This window comes from Montipora foliosa, chromosome 2, assembly GCF_036669935.1.
Source record: "Montipora foliosa isolate CH-2021 chromosome 2, ASM3666993v2, whole genome shotgun sequence".
NCBI classification, from domain to species: Eukaryota; Metazoa; Cnidaria; class Anthozoa; order Scleractinia; family Acroporidae; genus Montipora; species Montipora foliosa.
In genome coordinates, this window is record NC_090870.1 from 54,285,867 (window position 1) to 54,302,050 (window position 16,184).

Sequence of the window (16,184 nt, forward strand, 5' to 3'; positions counted from 1 at the left end):
GCTCGGGCTTTTTGTTCAGCGGGCCGAGTTCTGCGTAAAGTAGTTAATTCATATATGATACCCTATAATGTACCGTTGTATAAATCTATCTTACTTTATTGCTTACTTAACTTCCTTTGGGTGCTTGGGCTACTTGAGGTGCTTAGGCTACTTGAGGTGCTTGCACCGGTTGGGATACTTGGGGTGCTTAGGCTACTTGAGGTGCTTAGGCTCCTTAAGGTGCTTGGGCTACTTGAGGTGCTTGGGCTACTTGGGGTGGTTGGGCTACTTGAGGTGCTTGGGCTACTTGGGGTGGTTGGGCTGCTTGAGGTGCTTGCATTGTAGAACAATGGAAACCATGATGATGTTTGTATCAGGATAGTAACCTGATACTTGAATTATCACAGCAGTAGTTTCAAAGAAAAAATCACCAATTTAGCCAGATAATAAAAAACTAAATTCTTAATTTCCTTTAATTAAAAGTCAACTTATCATCTTTGATGTTGAACACTATAACATATACCTTCTTTGAGTCTAAGTACAATGTTTGGATCACCCTCTGGACTGTTATAATATCCACCATCATCTTTATCCCAGAATAACTCATCCTGTTTCTGCTGTAACATCTCCGCCCATGCTATCCAATTATCATTAAAACTGGCCTCATATAGATCTAACAGTCCTCTGATCATAAATGTGTAGTCATCTACAAATCCTTCTATAGTTGATTCTCTGAAAAAAAAAAATGGAGTTTCTGTTTAATATTACATTTTTTTTATATTGTAGACTCTGAAAAAAATGTATTATGCATTGCTTCTTGTTTTGCTGACATGGGCTAGGATGTCATGTACCATGCAGTGAAATATGACAGCCATAAACCGTGAATGAATGAATAAATGAATGAATGAGCAAGGCGGGCGATGCTCACGCATCTCGTTCTTGCTCCAATAAATTGAGGCGTTTGCTATTCCTTAGGATACTCAGAACCGGAATACCAGTAGTTCAGTTATTGTTAATTTGCGCCCCAATAAAATTGAAAGATTTAAAACACCTTTAAAGTTCATTAACGGATGAAAACATCCATCAAAACAACCTCGTTCCCAGGGCTTATCCCTAGAAAGAAAAAAAGCCCTGGGAACGAGGTTGCCATCAAAACCCTCTTTTTAAAATCCCAGTGCACCTCCAGGCAATTAATACCCCCCATAGTGACAAAAATCTAATTGTATGCCTTAAATAAGGGGTAAAATTGAGCCAGAGACGCGACAACATTGACCTCCTTGGAATATTTAATATCAATTCCCTGCGTAAGAAATTCCGCGTCATGCGTCACCAACTGCTCTCCGCAAAAAAGCCCCGCGAACGATTCATCGGTTACCACAATGCGACTTACGTTTTTGTCGTATTCAAGCGTGCACGACACTCGTTACACAACGACAACTTGTACCAGTCAGTCTCGATGCATATAACCTCCGCAACGAAAACGAAACTGGACGGTCCTTCCAGATAAATATCCTTCCCATGAAGCCTTACGCTCCTGTATTCCAACTGCATACAATGGTCCATGGTTTTTGCAATTTTGTTTTTGACCAGGTGGCGTAAATCTATCGTGACTACTTGAAAGTTCAACTGAAAAATGAGTAAAGTGGCCAAGTTTGAGAGCGACATCTTGCAAAATTGGGAATAAAGTGGAATCCCGCTATACCACCACCCCATTAACACGACCACCTCGTTATCACGACCACTTTTTTGTGGCCCAAACTGCATAAGCCCACTTATTTTCTTATTTTGAAGGCCCCGTTAATCCGTCCACCCCGTTAATACGACCAAAGCTTCATGGTCCGGCGGTGGTCGTATTAACGGGGTTCCACTGTGTGCCTTTAGGGCGAGTCCAGGAATTTTACAGGTGTTTGTATCCTCTATGACCAGGAACCCATCACTAGGAGCGTACAACTCCCATACCAAGCCTATGTCACGGCATTTTTACAGACCGATTTATTTTTAGACTATCTTTTCCCTCGAAAAGGGAAGTCTCGGTACACGTGATACCGCATCATCATCAACTTTCTTTTTTTCTAAAGTTCTCAGCTTCGCAGATAAACTATACAGCAAAAGAAAGTTCGAGGAAAAGTCTCGCACGAAAGAATGGGGATAATGAAGTATTGTGATTGGTCAATAGGGTTCCCGCGGGAGTTCCATATTCGCGGCAAATTTAATGTAAAAATAAATATGTCTATGAAAACGCCGTGACAGGAATATAGGGCAGCCGTACGCACCTAGTGATCATGGTGATGGGCTCCTGGTATGACCCATTTTGTGGTAAAAAAAAAAACGTCCGAGTTTACGAAGCTATAACTTTGTGCGATTTTGAAAGATGCCACTGCCAAACTGACTGTCTTACTAACTGTAAGGGACCAGTCATTATTAAGCGGGGGGAGGGCTACTATATTTAGGGGGAGGGTCACTATTTTTTTAGCCTCACTTTGGTGAGAGCCATTAAGAAAAAAAATGCCTTTTAGGGGAGGTCACAGTTTTTTTTTGATGGAGTAAGGGGGGAGCGCCAGAGGTTTTTGGACCCCTTAGAAGGGAGGGCCACAACTTCTTGGCCAAACGTTTTTCTCAGTATAGTAGCCTTCCCCACCGCTAAATAATGACCGATCCCTAAGGGCTCTTTCCAGCAGTTTGAGAGATCGTTTTCGCTGCATGGTCAAGCCTGAAAAGACTGTCTACCCAAGGTCAATTACGGAATGGAATCAACTCCTAAGGGAAACAGGATTGTCCAAGCACTTCACTGCACAACTGTTTTTAAAAATGCAATTTCAAACATTTATTAACACTTCTTAACTTTTTTTTTCTTTGTATTAGAGCGATCTAATTAAAATGCTCAGTATTGAGCGACAGACCTAAACGGTAAATTAAAAAAAAAAGCAAAAGTGCACCGACGGTCTATGCACTTGAATAACTGACGAAACCCTGAGGTAGCGAAAGAGACTAAATCAGTACACCCAAAAGAATTCAATTAGGCTTAAGCTAGCCTTAAAATAGGTCCTAGAGAAGATTATGAAATAAGAATAATAAAAATAAATAATTAAAAATCGCTACCTAAGCAAGTCAATAACTAACCCGGCTTCTTGATTGAATGTAATGCTGTTTTCATAAAAAGAAAAAACAGCTTAAGCTCATTTCTCTGGACTGGTGTCAATACTAAAACAAACACGCCATATTAATTTCTTCACACAACATGGAATCTTTCCAAAAAATGTTTCTTTGATCACACAGTATTTTCAGGCTTAGGAATTGTCGATTTTACACTTACTAAACTCCGTAATGTATACTATCAGCTCTTGGATTTGGATGAACTTGTTAATGTAAATCAGTTTCCATGCATGCGCTTTTGATAAAGTGATTGAAAGGCTCAATTCCGAGTTTATTAATTCCTTGATCTTCAAATTGCTGTAGTTTCCTTCTAACGTTATGGCTCTTTCCGCGTTTTTTTTTTTTTTTTTCGTTTTTTTTTTCAGCCACGAGAGGTTCTTGTTATATTTTTGCCGGAATTGAAACCAAATTTTGAATTTTTTGAAGAAAAAGAAGGGGCAAAATAAGGATAGAAGCGCGGGGTATCGGAACATATTGGAAGTCTAGGGAGCTGGGAAATAAGGACGGGATGAAGGGGATCCCCGATCGATATCCCCGGCAAATACGGCACTGCGCACGATTCTCCCCAGAAATGTTCCCATACATTATATATATATAGAATATCTGTTTAGGAGCTTAACCATCAATAAAACACATTGTTATCCTTCATCATGCGATCAGTTACCAATTTTATTTCGATAAAACAGTTACGTTTTCCCTCATTTTGAATGATGCTTCAAACGGTAAAGAAAAGAAAAGTTTTACCAACGTAGTTATCTTTACCAAACGAAAGAACGACAAGCATCTTAATCACTTCTCGATAAGTCCCTTCCTCGATATTTATCTTTCTTTTAGCTGAATTTTGACAGAGTCTGGCTTAAAACCAACAAATTCTCTCAGATCATCTGCCATATGGCAAACTTGCGTGTTATATCTGCAGTGTTTTTTTATCGCCTTTTCACAACAAAATATTCGGGGTCAATGGTACATTTTTCTTGGCACCATTCTTGTGTGGGATGCGCCCTTTGCACATTTTCCTGTGGTTTAAAGATTATACTTAAAGTGACAAAACGCAGCAAACAAAGGCTTATAATCTTGTTTGGGAAGGGCGATATTTACATGTCTTGGAGAAAAATCAAAAGGCTAAACCAAAATTAAGAACATTTTTAGACGCGAAATGGTTGTCCCCCGTGGGTTAGGGAGACCATGTGGGAGGGGGTAGCTGACACCTCAGCTTATTGAACTCGAAACATTGCTTTCAATGCAACCATTTCTTACAGTAAAACTCCCCTAACACACGGTACCTTGTTTAAAGGAAATTATAGTGAGGCAGATTGATCGTTTTGGCCAGTAATAAGATCAGTAAAATATTCATGTTTTGTCTTGCTCTATTGATAAATTGTAACGCGAGCAAGTTATGCATGGGATGGTAGCATGGGAGAGCCGGCAACAGAGGTTGCCCTTAAACGTCTAAACAATCCTTCCTTTCAAACCTCATCCTCCAATATCGTACAAATCTCTAAGGCAGACGACGAACGACAGGTTAGGTTTATGAGTGTAAAAGTATATTTAACCTAGTATGCTTTTTGAATATTAAAAAAAACAAAACTAACACGCGCTAAAAAAGACCACCGCCAGCTCAACAATGTTAATTTCAATAATCATACTGTCGTCTGAGGGTTTATTCAAACATAATTAAAGGGTACCTTCCCGGTGAAGCACAGACAGAATACTACAAACAACGCCGCTACGCGATTATTTCCTTCTCATCATTTGTTTTCCCGCATTTATCCTTTACTGCGATGGAAAATGACTGCACCGAAGTCCCGCAGGGGTACAAAGGAATATTGGTGACGTGCACAGTGGTCCAAACTGTTATACCCCAAATAGTCAGTTAGCTTTAAACCCCAATGGTGACCACCATCTGACTTCTGGTTATCATATCACTAGTTTGTGAAGCATACAGAGCACGAGAATACAGAGTATGATCACCTGAGAGATCAGTTGATTTGACTTTTAAACAACTTCCCTCTCTATGGAACAACAAAATGTGTGGGAAATATAAGCAGAACACGTATGTTGATATTAGCTGATTATAAGGTTAAATGTGGATGCAAAAAAGGTCCAAAAAATAATAAACAATCATGATAGAATAATGACCAAATAAACAGCTAACAAGGAAAGTCAATAAAGAAACCCGTTCTAATTAAATGCAAATCTGTTTTAAAATAAGATTAAGGGGATTTCTCCAGAATTGTGTCTGGACTCAATCTACAAACACGCAAGCAGGAGAGATTCTTTGTTCAATTAAATTGGCCAACCAAAAATATTCATGGCAAGTTTTTTCCAGACAGCTGTGCAGTGCGTAGGAAATAAAATATATTGTGAGTAGGCTAGAAAATATCTGGGGGGAGTACATGAAGGGGTTAAGGGAATCCGTCTTTGTATCAAATAGGGATAAAACTTAGAAAACATTTCTCAAAAGTCCCTTTTCTTACGTTTTGCGCCATAGCTCATTACTAAATTTTTCTGAGATTTGATGGGTCACGCATGGAATTTTGTTAGATACGGTTATTGTCGGGTTTTTTTTTTAACCAAAACATGTTCTCAAATTATCTACCATAACGCTAACAACTTGTCTTATCATTTGCAGTGTCTCTTTATTAATTTTTAACAAAGAAATATTTGGGGTCAATGCCGGGGGGGTACTCCCTTATATCAGTTGTACAGGTATGTGCCGCCCCAAGGGGTATCGGGTTTTTGAGCCGTTTTGGTCTGAAAACGGGTTTAGAGTTTGACCATATGGTCTTAAATCGGGTACCGTTTTCAAGGGAACAACCAGAGCGTATGAACGTATTTGTCTTTTTAACTCCAAATGAATAATAGAGAAAAAGTGGTAACCAAAATATATCATTTGAGCTGAATGTTACTAATTCTTGGCTACGGCACTAATGCGAAGCATAACTACGCTACAATAAAGCCGGGAGAAAAATTGTAACCTCAACGTCAGGTCTGAAAAAGGGTGTGGAAACTGTAATGTTTTGGTCTGAGATAGGATCAGGATTTGTAGAACTGGGCGGCACACCCTACCAGGAATTCGAAGGAGTAACCCCCCCCCCCTCCCCGGGGGGGTCAATGGTACATCTTCCCTGACAGCTCGCGCGAGGGATGCGATTATTCACCACCATGACTATTAGATGACTTAAGTCCTTTAAACATTTTCCTGTGGCTTAAAGATAATCCTTAAGTTAAAAAACATAACACACTGCGGTTAGGCTATTATGTTGCAGGTTTTCTTTACCCACTATGTGATATGAATTAGTTTTATTACCAAGCCATAGGACAACGAAGTCGACGGAAAGAAGTATTCACCTCCTTTCACATCCTTCGCTTCAACTCCAGCGCTACACGCCCTTGACACAAATATCTTTTAGGGAGAGAACAGGAGATAAGTCAGGCTCAACAGTTCCCCCTTCTCCCCTCCCCCTGCCTTGAAAATAACAGTCTCTACGTGTTTTCCCCCACTTGCCTAGGGAGCTTAAGAAACGAGGACGGCAACGGAAACGAAAACGCCACAAAACGTGAAATGAGCAAATTTTAGGCCGTTTTGTCGAGAACGCAAGCGTTTTTGTCTTTTTTCCCTAACTTTGACAGACACCGGTTCATAGTACCTTAGTTCCTGCAGGCATCTACCAATAAAAAAATTGGAATGATCGCCAAAGTGTAGCACAGGCAGCCCAATCATAGCATGCCAGTTCTGGGGTTATTTATGGATTTGAACTGCTGTACATACACTGTATTGTACACATATGTAAAAATTACTACTACTACAGTTGAGGGTGTTAGCCAACACCGACTCGAGAATGAAATAAAATAGCATTTATCCTTATTTGATGGTTTCCTCAGTTATCCTGTGCACTCAATGGCCAAATTTCAGCCATTTGCACTTGAAAATTGCAGAAGATTGAATCAAGTTGTAGTTGTTCCTAAGCCATATTATGGAGATCATCTCTAGTCTAAGTTGTCAAAGAAAAATAAATCCAAAATATGCAACACATTCTTATCTTTAGTTAATCAATATCCCTTACTGTTGCCGAATCTGGAGCACTGTCCAACAACATTTCATCAGATTATGCAAAGCTGTTTTGTCGTTAATACTTAAAGCCCTGTTTCAAACACATCACTGCGACATGCTGGCCGCGGTCCGTATAAAATGATTGATCAGTTACTGAGGAAAAATGCGGAACGAAAAACTTGACGTCTGTCTGCAAGTAATCACTTATGTGCCTCAGGCGCGAGCGAATGGTCCTCAAGCAGAGTTCAGCTGTGTTAACCCCTAAATCCTAGATCAAAATTTAAATTCTCATTCCTTGCACCTACAGAGTTCCTATAGAAGTAATGGGTTAACTTGTTAATCAAATTCCTCGCGTGTGATCTTGACCTTAATTCTCGAGACCATTCTCTTTTATAAGGTGTTGAAATTACAAGGAAAAATTTGATGCTGATCACTCACTTGGGTTTAAGGGTTAAAGCAATGTTTTAACGCAGAGAGAGTGTATACTGAACCATGTATCGATTAAAAGTAAATGCTCCCGTTTGTTGTGTACTGAACCATGTATCGATTAATTAAATACTCCCGTTTGTTATGTTATTATTACATCGCATAGCAACTCAATGGCCCTTGAGAGTGAAGACCACGTTAATTGAACAAGGAAGCGTTCATAATGGCTTCATAATTCGCCGTGTGTATTGAATTTTGCGAGTTAGCAATGCTCAACGAAGAGCTGTGTCAAGTCAATGTCGTTGCCGGCTTTGAGGTCAGTTTGTTCGAGCTAAAATCGGACAGCAAGCAAGGACGTTTTTAGCTGAAGTCCTTTCACTAAAATAAAAAGTAAAAGTAGTTTCTATAGAAACACTTCAACAAAACAAATGCCGAATATTTCAGAGGTATCTCAATATAGCGTCCAGTTGAGTGCAGCGTCGGCGAATTCTTTTATGCATCTCGGGCACTATTCTGCATGCCAACGTTAAGATGACAATCCAAAGTAATTATTATAATTAGACTAGTTACTTCGTTTTGGCTGGGTAAAATAGTCGCAGCATGGTTATGGTATCGTTAAATATATATCGCCTTCAATCGCATGATAATATATTTACTTACGGTTTTTTTCGTTACTAAGAGACATTCTGTACGATCCTCACGGGAGGAATGCCTGTAGTCCAATTCTCTAACACATCAACACTCAGTAATACGGAAAGATACGATAATTATTCATCATGAGTAAGCATGAAATTCCACATAGCGGCTTAGAGGTTTTGCCGCTATTTTGAATGGCACTGTTTGGCTCTTATTCGCTTTTTTTATCTTTTATGTTAAACGGTCATCATTTATTAGTAGGCAGAAAAGGTGGTCGAGGAACCAACAAATTGCTGATAAAATGACTTCCTAACATGATTTGTGTCGAAGTGTCAGTACGACCAAAGAATTTCCAACATTATTTAGCTAATTACTGAGTTAACTCCGACAAGTTAAGGCGACTAATTATTCAAAGTATCAACCTCTGTATCTTGAAATTCTCGGATTCTGGCAGAGTAAATGAGAAAGTTCACTGGAGAGTTTGAAGGCACCAAAGTTCGGGGCCACATTCAGTTGGAGCAGCGAGTTTTTCAAAAAGCTAAAACTACACGAGCCCGTAATTCCATTCCCTGAGTAAAGATGGTTCAATTGCTCTTCCCCCGAATTCAAACAAAGAAATGGTGCACAAAAACAAAGGAATGGCCGCCATGTTGGTGCGCAAGGCTAACCCTCTGGGAATTGAACTCTATTTTTATGCAAATACTTTCTTTTGTTTTACTGTACCAATATGGCCGCTGGTCGCGTGACTTAAAACGATCTATCAGATTGAAAGAGATGGGTGTAATTAATTACAGTGTCAGTACAGAAGAAAACAGAATTCGATCATAAAAAGTGACTTCGGGCGTCATACATACAGATTATTTTCGTTTTGTTTTCTCCAGGTTAGAACTCGGTATGCGGTAAGTTTACACCGGCATCAGCCTAAATCAGGTGTGACCATCCCTCCTCGGCCATTTTTCTGTTGGCAGGCTAACGCAGATTTCTTGAGTATAGACGAAGCCACACAGACGGCTCACGGAAATTATCAAATGAGTGTGCTGAGCTCGAGGTAACGGAAAGACAAAAACTGAAGGTCTGGAAGAAACAGTTAAATTAAATCATATTTAACACCACGTTACAAGCTCTCAAACGGTGTTGTTCTAGTTTAATCACACTGATTTTCAAACTTTTGAAAAACTCTGCGGCTTTTTTAATTTATTTTCTTAAGTTCCAAGAAAATGTTTATGAAATGACGATATATCGAGGCTAGAAGTAAAATACTACATAACAAAAATTAAAATGTGCCACCACTCAGTACAGCGGTTACTTGCATTCCCTGAGTAAAGATGGTTCGTTTGCTCTTGCCCTTCTATCTGAGGTTTTTCGATTTTTTCCCCAGCTAAAGTTACTGTTCTATTTACTAAACCGACAAAAGTCCACATCAAAGCTTTCGGACGCATATCAAAGCAAAACCTTAGTAAAAATGAAGTACCGCATTCATAATAGCTTGTCGTCCAAATTCACTACCAAAACACCTTTCGGCGTATTTTGGCGTACACATCACGGAAGTCCGGTATTCGCGCGGTGTAAATCCAAAAGTTCATGGCAGAGTTGGAGAGAGCCAGAGTACGCAGCCACATGAAGGTGGGACCGTCAAATTTTATGACTGCGGCAAATAAGGCGGCTATCACGGGCACCCAGCAGACAGTGAACACACCAATGACTATGGCCAGCGTGCAAGTAATGCGTACTTCCATGCGCGAACTCATCTCAGAAGATGAAGGCCGACCTTTAAGCTTGTTTCTTTTCCTCTTTTGGTAGAACACAAATGCGAGGATAATTAGATAGGACAAAACAATGATGAGAACACACAGACCATACAAGATGCCAACCAAAAGTCCCCTTGGAATGGACTTTGGAAGGACGAATGTCAAAACTGTAACCGAGATCGAATACACCCAAGAGATAACCAGCATTGTCGTCAATCCACATTTATTCATGCGTGTTTTATGGCGTAAAGGAAAGCAAACAGCGATGAGACGGTCCACGCTGATGGCAGCCAAGTGTGCAACGGACGCAGAACATGAAATGCTGGACAAAATCATATATGGAAAGTTCAGATGTGCCGTGGAACAGTCCTCGAAGAATGTTCTCATGCTGAAGATTTTCAACAGGAGAGGCTCGCAAACCAAGGTGACGATCAGATCAGCGATTGCTAGGCTGAAGAGGAGGTAGTTGGAGCTGCGACGTAGACGAGGATTTATAAAGACGGCCAAGCACACCATTACGTTTCCAAGTGTTCCAAACGCGCAAATCATGGCATTGACTGCAATCAGAGAGATGCCATGGGCTAATGGAAGAGCACAGTCTGCTTTGAATGACGGGATCGGCGTGTTTTCCAACGAGGAATTCATGGCTAAGTCGGTGGAATAGGAGAGGACTGTGATCTGATCTTGAAGGGCAGGAATACAAGACTGCAGATTCGGTCGCTTGCAAAAACTTAAATGACGGCCAAAGTCTGTAAAATTAAGTCAGTCTGCAACCTGTATCGCTTTCCCCCAAAACACTGCGGTCCGTATCGCTTGCATAAGCACTAAACGACGTCAATATAACGTGGGGTATTGAGTTCTTGTAGCTTTAATCTTCTTTCACAAGTGTTTTTTTCCTGATTACTGAGACACGTCCAAGTTCGTAGACAATTTATGACGTACTTGATATATGCAGAAATAAAATGGAGATAGATATTTCAAGAGCATTCTGAAGCACTTCTTCTAAAATAGAGATAGATATTTCAAGAGCATTCTGAAGCACTTCTTCTACGGCGACAACAGCAATTGAATCAGTCTCAACACGAGTTTTAAATTTGTTTCTCACTCCTCAATGATATTCTTCTCGTTCATTAGCGTTTAAGAATGTGTAACCACCAAATGAGCAACACTGAAATTGTGCCAAATTGTAGTGATATCACCTTTTTAGAATTTATCAGTGATGTATCAGAAGAATTACAATTCGGTCTTTAAATTATCAGTGTAAGTAAACTATTTTGATATTATCAATATATGCCAGTTCAGTATCAGCGGAGCTATGCATCAAAAAATGGTCGAATATCCTCTAATTACTGTCACTTCCGTAAGCAGCCCAATATGAACAAAAAGGAAACTTAATGGCATACATACGATGAACTGCAAAAAAAACTAGCGCTGTTGTTTGTATTGTTTGTCTCAATTTTTGGTGATGATTTTCTTATTTATATAATCTGAAATTTATTGTGAATGTTCCTATCTCTCGAGTAAATAAAACATACAAATTTATCATCTTCAAGGAATAGCGAAGTAGTTGCAGTAAAGAGACATTTTAGCCAGAGTTAGACGTGTCGATGAGGAGGTGTGCTAACATTCGCACTTTGCCTAGCGCCAAGAGAGAAGTGCAGTTATTTTAAAGGTTGGTTTGTTTTACCAAGGAAATTTCTATGCTTGACATAAAGTAGCTAACACTTTCAGTGCTCTCAAACTTTCTCAAGTTCGTTGTTCAAATCCAAAAATGGATGCCAAATCGACAAATGCGTGATGTTGTGCACGTCCCAGGGCTCTTTATGCAGTGCACCCTGCAGGAAACGCTTTTGATGACGAAGCCTTCACTGACCGTCACTAGCACTCCACTTGGAAACAATTGGGTGCTATTGCGCACATCCCAATCGCAGTACTGTCTCTCGCTCGATCTGTTGTGCAGCTCAGCTAACCTCTCTATGGAAGCTTGTGTCATTAAAAACGATTCGATAACATAGGCCTGTTTTGTTTGAAATGCTTGTGTTTCCGACAGATCGTTCTAGCTCTGCAGTTATTTTGACATTCTCGTCCCCAGAGGCCGCGATTCTTTCGGTCAGCACCAAGAATAACGACCTCTGGTTGGCCAGAGGTCGTTAGTCTTGGTGCTGATATTCCGACGAGGTGAAAAAAAATTTCAGAGCTCTCTTTTGAATTATTCATTCATCACTATGGAACATTCTGTAGTTTGTCTCGCTAAAATATGCGTTTAAATTCTTTCAACAGCCTCAAAACCCGTAAAAGATAAGGAAAGAAATAGTTTCATGTGAGAAAATTCAATGTCATATCAGTTTTTTTACAAAGTCATGTCGTTATTAAGAGGGTTGAGTTAAAAGCGTCGTCAACGATGCAAAATAGAATGGGACAGATAGATTTGAGGTTCTTTATTGTGGCCCATACTGGTCATAATTGACTTATGTACTTGTATGTTAGGTGTAGATCTAGTAAGAATGTTACTCCACTTGCCCCATGCTATCTTCAACCATGTGACAAGGCGATCATGTTCATGGTCAAAGCAATACAATTTATTTTTTTGCAGAATTTGCATAAAAATAAAGTTTACTTCACTCCATGACGTCACATGCAAACCAGCAATTAAAACATCAAAATGCATACCAATATAATCCATAACAATGGTGGCTATTGTAAAATGCCTCAATCTACAAAAGCCTTCGACACATGTGAATGAAGTGGACCAGACTGGCCACTGAGTTCCACACAGTAGTTGCTCTAATAGGGTTTTAATTTCACGAGATAAAAATCAAGAAATGGAACATGAGAGATTCGCGCGCGCCAAAGGCGCGCGCACTCTCTCACTTTTCGTGGAAGGAAAGAAGCCCTTCTTCACCTTTGCCAGTCAAGTAAACACGTTTTCCCCTGTACAAATGGTAATTATAAGCAACCATCACTAAAGCACAGAGGATTTAATTAAAGCGCTAACCTGCATATCATGCTGTTGCGACACGTTGTTCATGGGGTTGCATACTTTCGGGATTTCTTGGGCAAGAAAATTCTGGTAAGTAGGGATTTAAATATGCGAAGATTCGCGGTTAAAAAGTGGTTACCTTATTTCGTGCTGCTGTTGTGATATTTAACAGTCGAATCGCATTGAATTCCGCTCTTCATGAAACCAGAACCGTGCTGCCAGAGTCCTGACCTCGTCTGCTTTTGACACTAGTACTGAATACCTTTTTCAAGTGTTGAGCTGGAGAAGGCTTGAATCTCAGCGTCAGATACAAAAAGCTTGCATGGTGTATAAATCACTGAATGGACTCGCACCCGGTTATCTTTGATCTAGATTTGGTGAGCGTAGCGCCATTACTGAATATTCTCTTCGCAACACTGAAGATAAACTGGCTGATCCCCTACCCCGCACCAACTTTCTTAAGAATAGTTTCAGATATAGTGGCGCGGTATTATGGAACAGTCTGCCAACCCATGTGCGGCAGGCTAGGACTTTAGAATCCTTTCACGCTGGCTGCAGTGGCTTCTTTTAGCGTCATTGTTTAATTCACACGGCTCTCATGTAAAGCAGTTCACTTAATTTATTTGTAGTTTTAGTTTTAGATAGATGGTATCATAAGTATTTTATAGTAGTAAATATGTTAAGTAAGTAAATAAGTAATTAAACGAGTAGTAAATATTTTAATTCATAAGTAAGTACTACTTAATTTACTCGTAGTTTTTAGTTTTAGATTCATGGTATTATAAGTCTTGTAAATATTCCTACTCATAAATATGTACTGATGAGAAAACCGTGTATAAATAAAGTTATTTGATTTGAACCACAACTTAAACATTAACCACTTGCACAAGATGCGTAAACGGAAAGTGACTAGTTTGGGATCGCGAAAATTACATTTGTTTAAAAGTGACTTAGATGGGGTCTATAACTGGCATCAAAATAGACAAAAACGGGGTAGGGGTTCTGAGAGGCCAGCGGCACATACCCAGCAAAAATTGACCCAAGTACCCTCCACCCCCCCCCCCCCCCCCTCCCTGAAATCACTTGGGTCATTACTATCGCTGCAAGACTCTATCTTGGTTATAAAAGCAAGCTACTGTAACAATGCCGGTGGATCATTAGTCTCGGGAAAGATCAGTTCCACTTTCCCCTTCTTCCCCTTAGCAATGTTGAGGTTTAACGGCTTAGAAAGCAAGATTACTCCATGGACTACTCAAGTGATTCAATATTGCCAGGGGGGAAGGGGGGGAGGGGTAAAAAAAAAAACAGCAGTAAATCGAGAAAGCTATGCGCTCCTAAAAGGGTGGGAATATGCAATTTCTAGCTTGCTAGTTTTCGCACGAGGTTGACAAGTGTCCTTACACTGGAGCAAGGCTAAAGGAATCCTAGGTCACTTAAATCACTTTCTGTCGTAACCAGGTCCCAGGTCCCAGGTCTCATGTAACAAAAATTTATTTTGCTGCTCTCCGCACAATCTTGAGTAAACGGAGCTTGCATGTTCCTCTCTTGTTGTGTAATAAGTAAATGATCCATTTAGCGCTCACTGAAAACAAGCCAAAGTATACGTAAGTGTTTGTTTACGGAAAAGTCTTTATAAACTGTACCAGACAACAACCCATAATCTACCCCCATGATAAACAGATGGTAAATGCATGGTGCCTTACATGTCATTCTACAAAAAGACACAATTAGAAAGTGGAAAACTCCTCTGGATTTTCGTTGGTTTCCCATGCTCGCCTCTCTGTAAGAAACCATGCAAACGTTTGTTCTTTTCTTTCTGATGTACCGATTTGTTTGGTCGCCTCGCTCACTACCACAGTTGTAGTCCCATTCTTGCGTTTCGATAACTTGTACTGTTTGAAACGATTTGCAAACACTGAAATTGAAGTCTTGTTGAGCCGCCTTACTCCGAAGATTGCCGAGCACAACGGAAATTTTCCGAGGTACTTCCGAATGATTTTCGCCCACGTCGGGCTCTTTAAAGAGTAAATGATGGGCTTGACAATGCAATGACACCACATGAGCCACTTGAAGCTTGTTTTGAAACCCCGTGGAATGTGCCCAACCTGCAATCCGTCTAAAAGCATCATAAAACATGCAGGGAATACTTGAAATAGGCTAGTGCCTATCACAATTTTTGACGTCAAGGCGGAACTCGCGTAGACATTAATCGCTAACTTTTGTGCGTTGGAAAGAGCTATTGGACACACGCTGTGGTTTTTGCGTCTGATAACCTTGCCAATTTGATAGTAACAGTACAATATCAGAAATAATGGCATTACTGCGAAGACAAATATTAAAGAAATCACTGAGAATAACGCCAAGCCTCGGAGGGGATGTAAATATCGGCGTCCACATACGTAGAATCCAGCAAAAAACTCCACCTTAACATGATTGGTCAGTAAAGGCAACCATGGAAACGCACCCAGAAAGCTGACACCCCAAGCTAACGCAGCTAGTAGCATGGCATCTCGTAAGCTAATAGCACGGAGCAGTGGTCTCACAATTACTAAATATCTTTCGACTGCAATTATAGTCATCTGTAAGACTGTTGTCTGGGTGAAAAACAAGTTCAAAAAACCATTCGCGAAGCAGAACTTTTCGCCAAAAATCCACCCATCAGCACCTACAGATACTAATGCGAATGGAATAACTAAAATGCTTGTTCCGAAGTCCGCGAGGGCTTGGCTCACAATGAGCATGTTGGTAGCTGTTTGCATTCGAATGTCCGTGTAAACTGCATGGATCACAATTGCATTGCCAACTATGGACGCCAGCATTACCAAGGCCAGCGGTATTATTTTGAGGACTTTGACAGCGACATCGGAAGTGACAAAAATCAGCTCCTCGGTTGTTAAATTGGCTTCTGTGTGATTCCACAACGCCATGCTGACACTCGCAATCGACTGTGTGGAACTTGGTTGTTAACTTTTCATGCCCATCCTCGTTGGTGCTTTTAATCTTTTGCCTGTGAAAGAGAGTGAAACTCACTAATCTGAGCGTTTTAATGCCTCTTTCGAGAACCAGCAACACTTTTGGTATTTAGTTAAAGGGATAATTTCCCGAGACAGTTGCGGGGAATCGAGCATAAACTCAAGGGACATGTCTCGATTTGATTCGCTCGAAAGTCGCTTTTAGGAGGAAAGCAAAGGACGGAGGATTTAATGTC

The 16,184-nt window shown here is 40.3% G+C and overlaps 3 protein-coding genes across 5 annotated transcripts; all 3 read right to left on the minus strand.

Annotated features, from left to right (window-relative positions):
* Positions 1–110: 110 nt before the first annotated feature.
* On the minus strand, positions 111–13,016 carry LOC137993567 (spermatogenesis-associated protein 20-like). 3 transcript variants are annotated; one of them, XR_011121884.1, is made up of 3 exons: positions 908–1,041; positions 503–711; positions 111–371 (listed from the first exon to the last, which is right to left on the minus strand). XR_011121884.1 is itself a non-coding variant. In XM_068839504.1 (3 exons), the coding sequence occupies exons 1-3, from the start codon at positions 13,000–13,002 to the stop codon at positions 283–285; spliced, it is 309 nt and encodes a 102-aa protein (XP_068695605.1). In that variant the 5' UTR covers positions 13,003–13,016; the 3' UTR covers positions 111–282. The 3 variants fall into 3 exon arrangements, 2 of the variants coding, with proteins under 2 accessions (XP_068695605.1, XP_068695604.1); XM_068839504.1 differs by lacking the exon at positions 908–1,041 and adding an exon at positions 12,992–13,016; XM_068839503.1 differs by lacking the exon at positions 908–1,041 and adding an exon at positions 7,200–7,375.
* Positions 9,376–11,990, minus strand: LOC137990964 (adenosine receptor A2a-like). The gene has a single exon (XM_068836085.1). The coding sequence runs from the start codon at positions 10,639–10,641 to the stop codon at positions 9,751–9,753; it is 891 nt and encodes a 296-aa protein (XP_068692186.1). The 5' UTR covers positions 10,642–11,990; the 3' UTR covers positions 9,376–9,750.
* A 1,687-nt stretch (positions 13,017–14,703) lies between the features above and the next one.
* LOC137991824 (trace amine-associated receptor 1-like) lies at positions 14,704–15,903 on the minus strand. Its single transcript, XM_068836862.1, has one exon. The coding sequence runs from the start codon at positions 15,901–15,903 to the stop codon at positions 14,704–14,706; it is 1,200 nt and encodes a 399-aa protein (XP_068692963.1).
* Between the last annotated feature and the right edge of the window lie 281 nt (positions 15,904–16,184).

Coding starts and splice junctions, on each gene's coding strand:
- LOC137993567 (XM_068839503.1), bottom strand. CDS start 7,237: ATGAAATGTTGTTGGACAGTGCTCCAGATTCGGCAACA. Junction 712..7,199: donor GTGCTCCAGATTCGGCAACA/GTAAGGGATATT, acceptor TTTTTTTTTCAG/AGAATCAACTATAGAAGGAT. Junction 372..502: donor TGTACTTAGACTCAAAGAAG/GTATATGTTATA, acceptor TGATAATTCAAG/TATCAGGTTACTATCCTGAT.
- LOC137990964 (XM_068836085.1), bottom strand. CDS start 10,641: ATGAATTCCTCGTTGGAAAACACGCCGATCCCGTCATTCAAAGCAGAC.
- LOC137991824 (XM_068836862.1), bottom strand. CDS start 15,903: ATGGCGTTGTGGAATCACACAGAAGCCAATTTAACAACCGAGGAGCTG.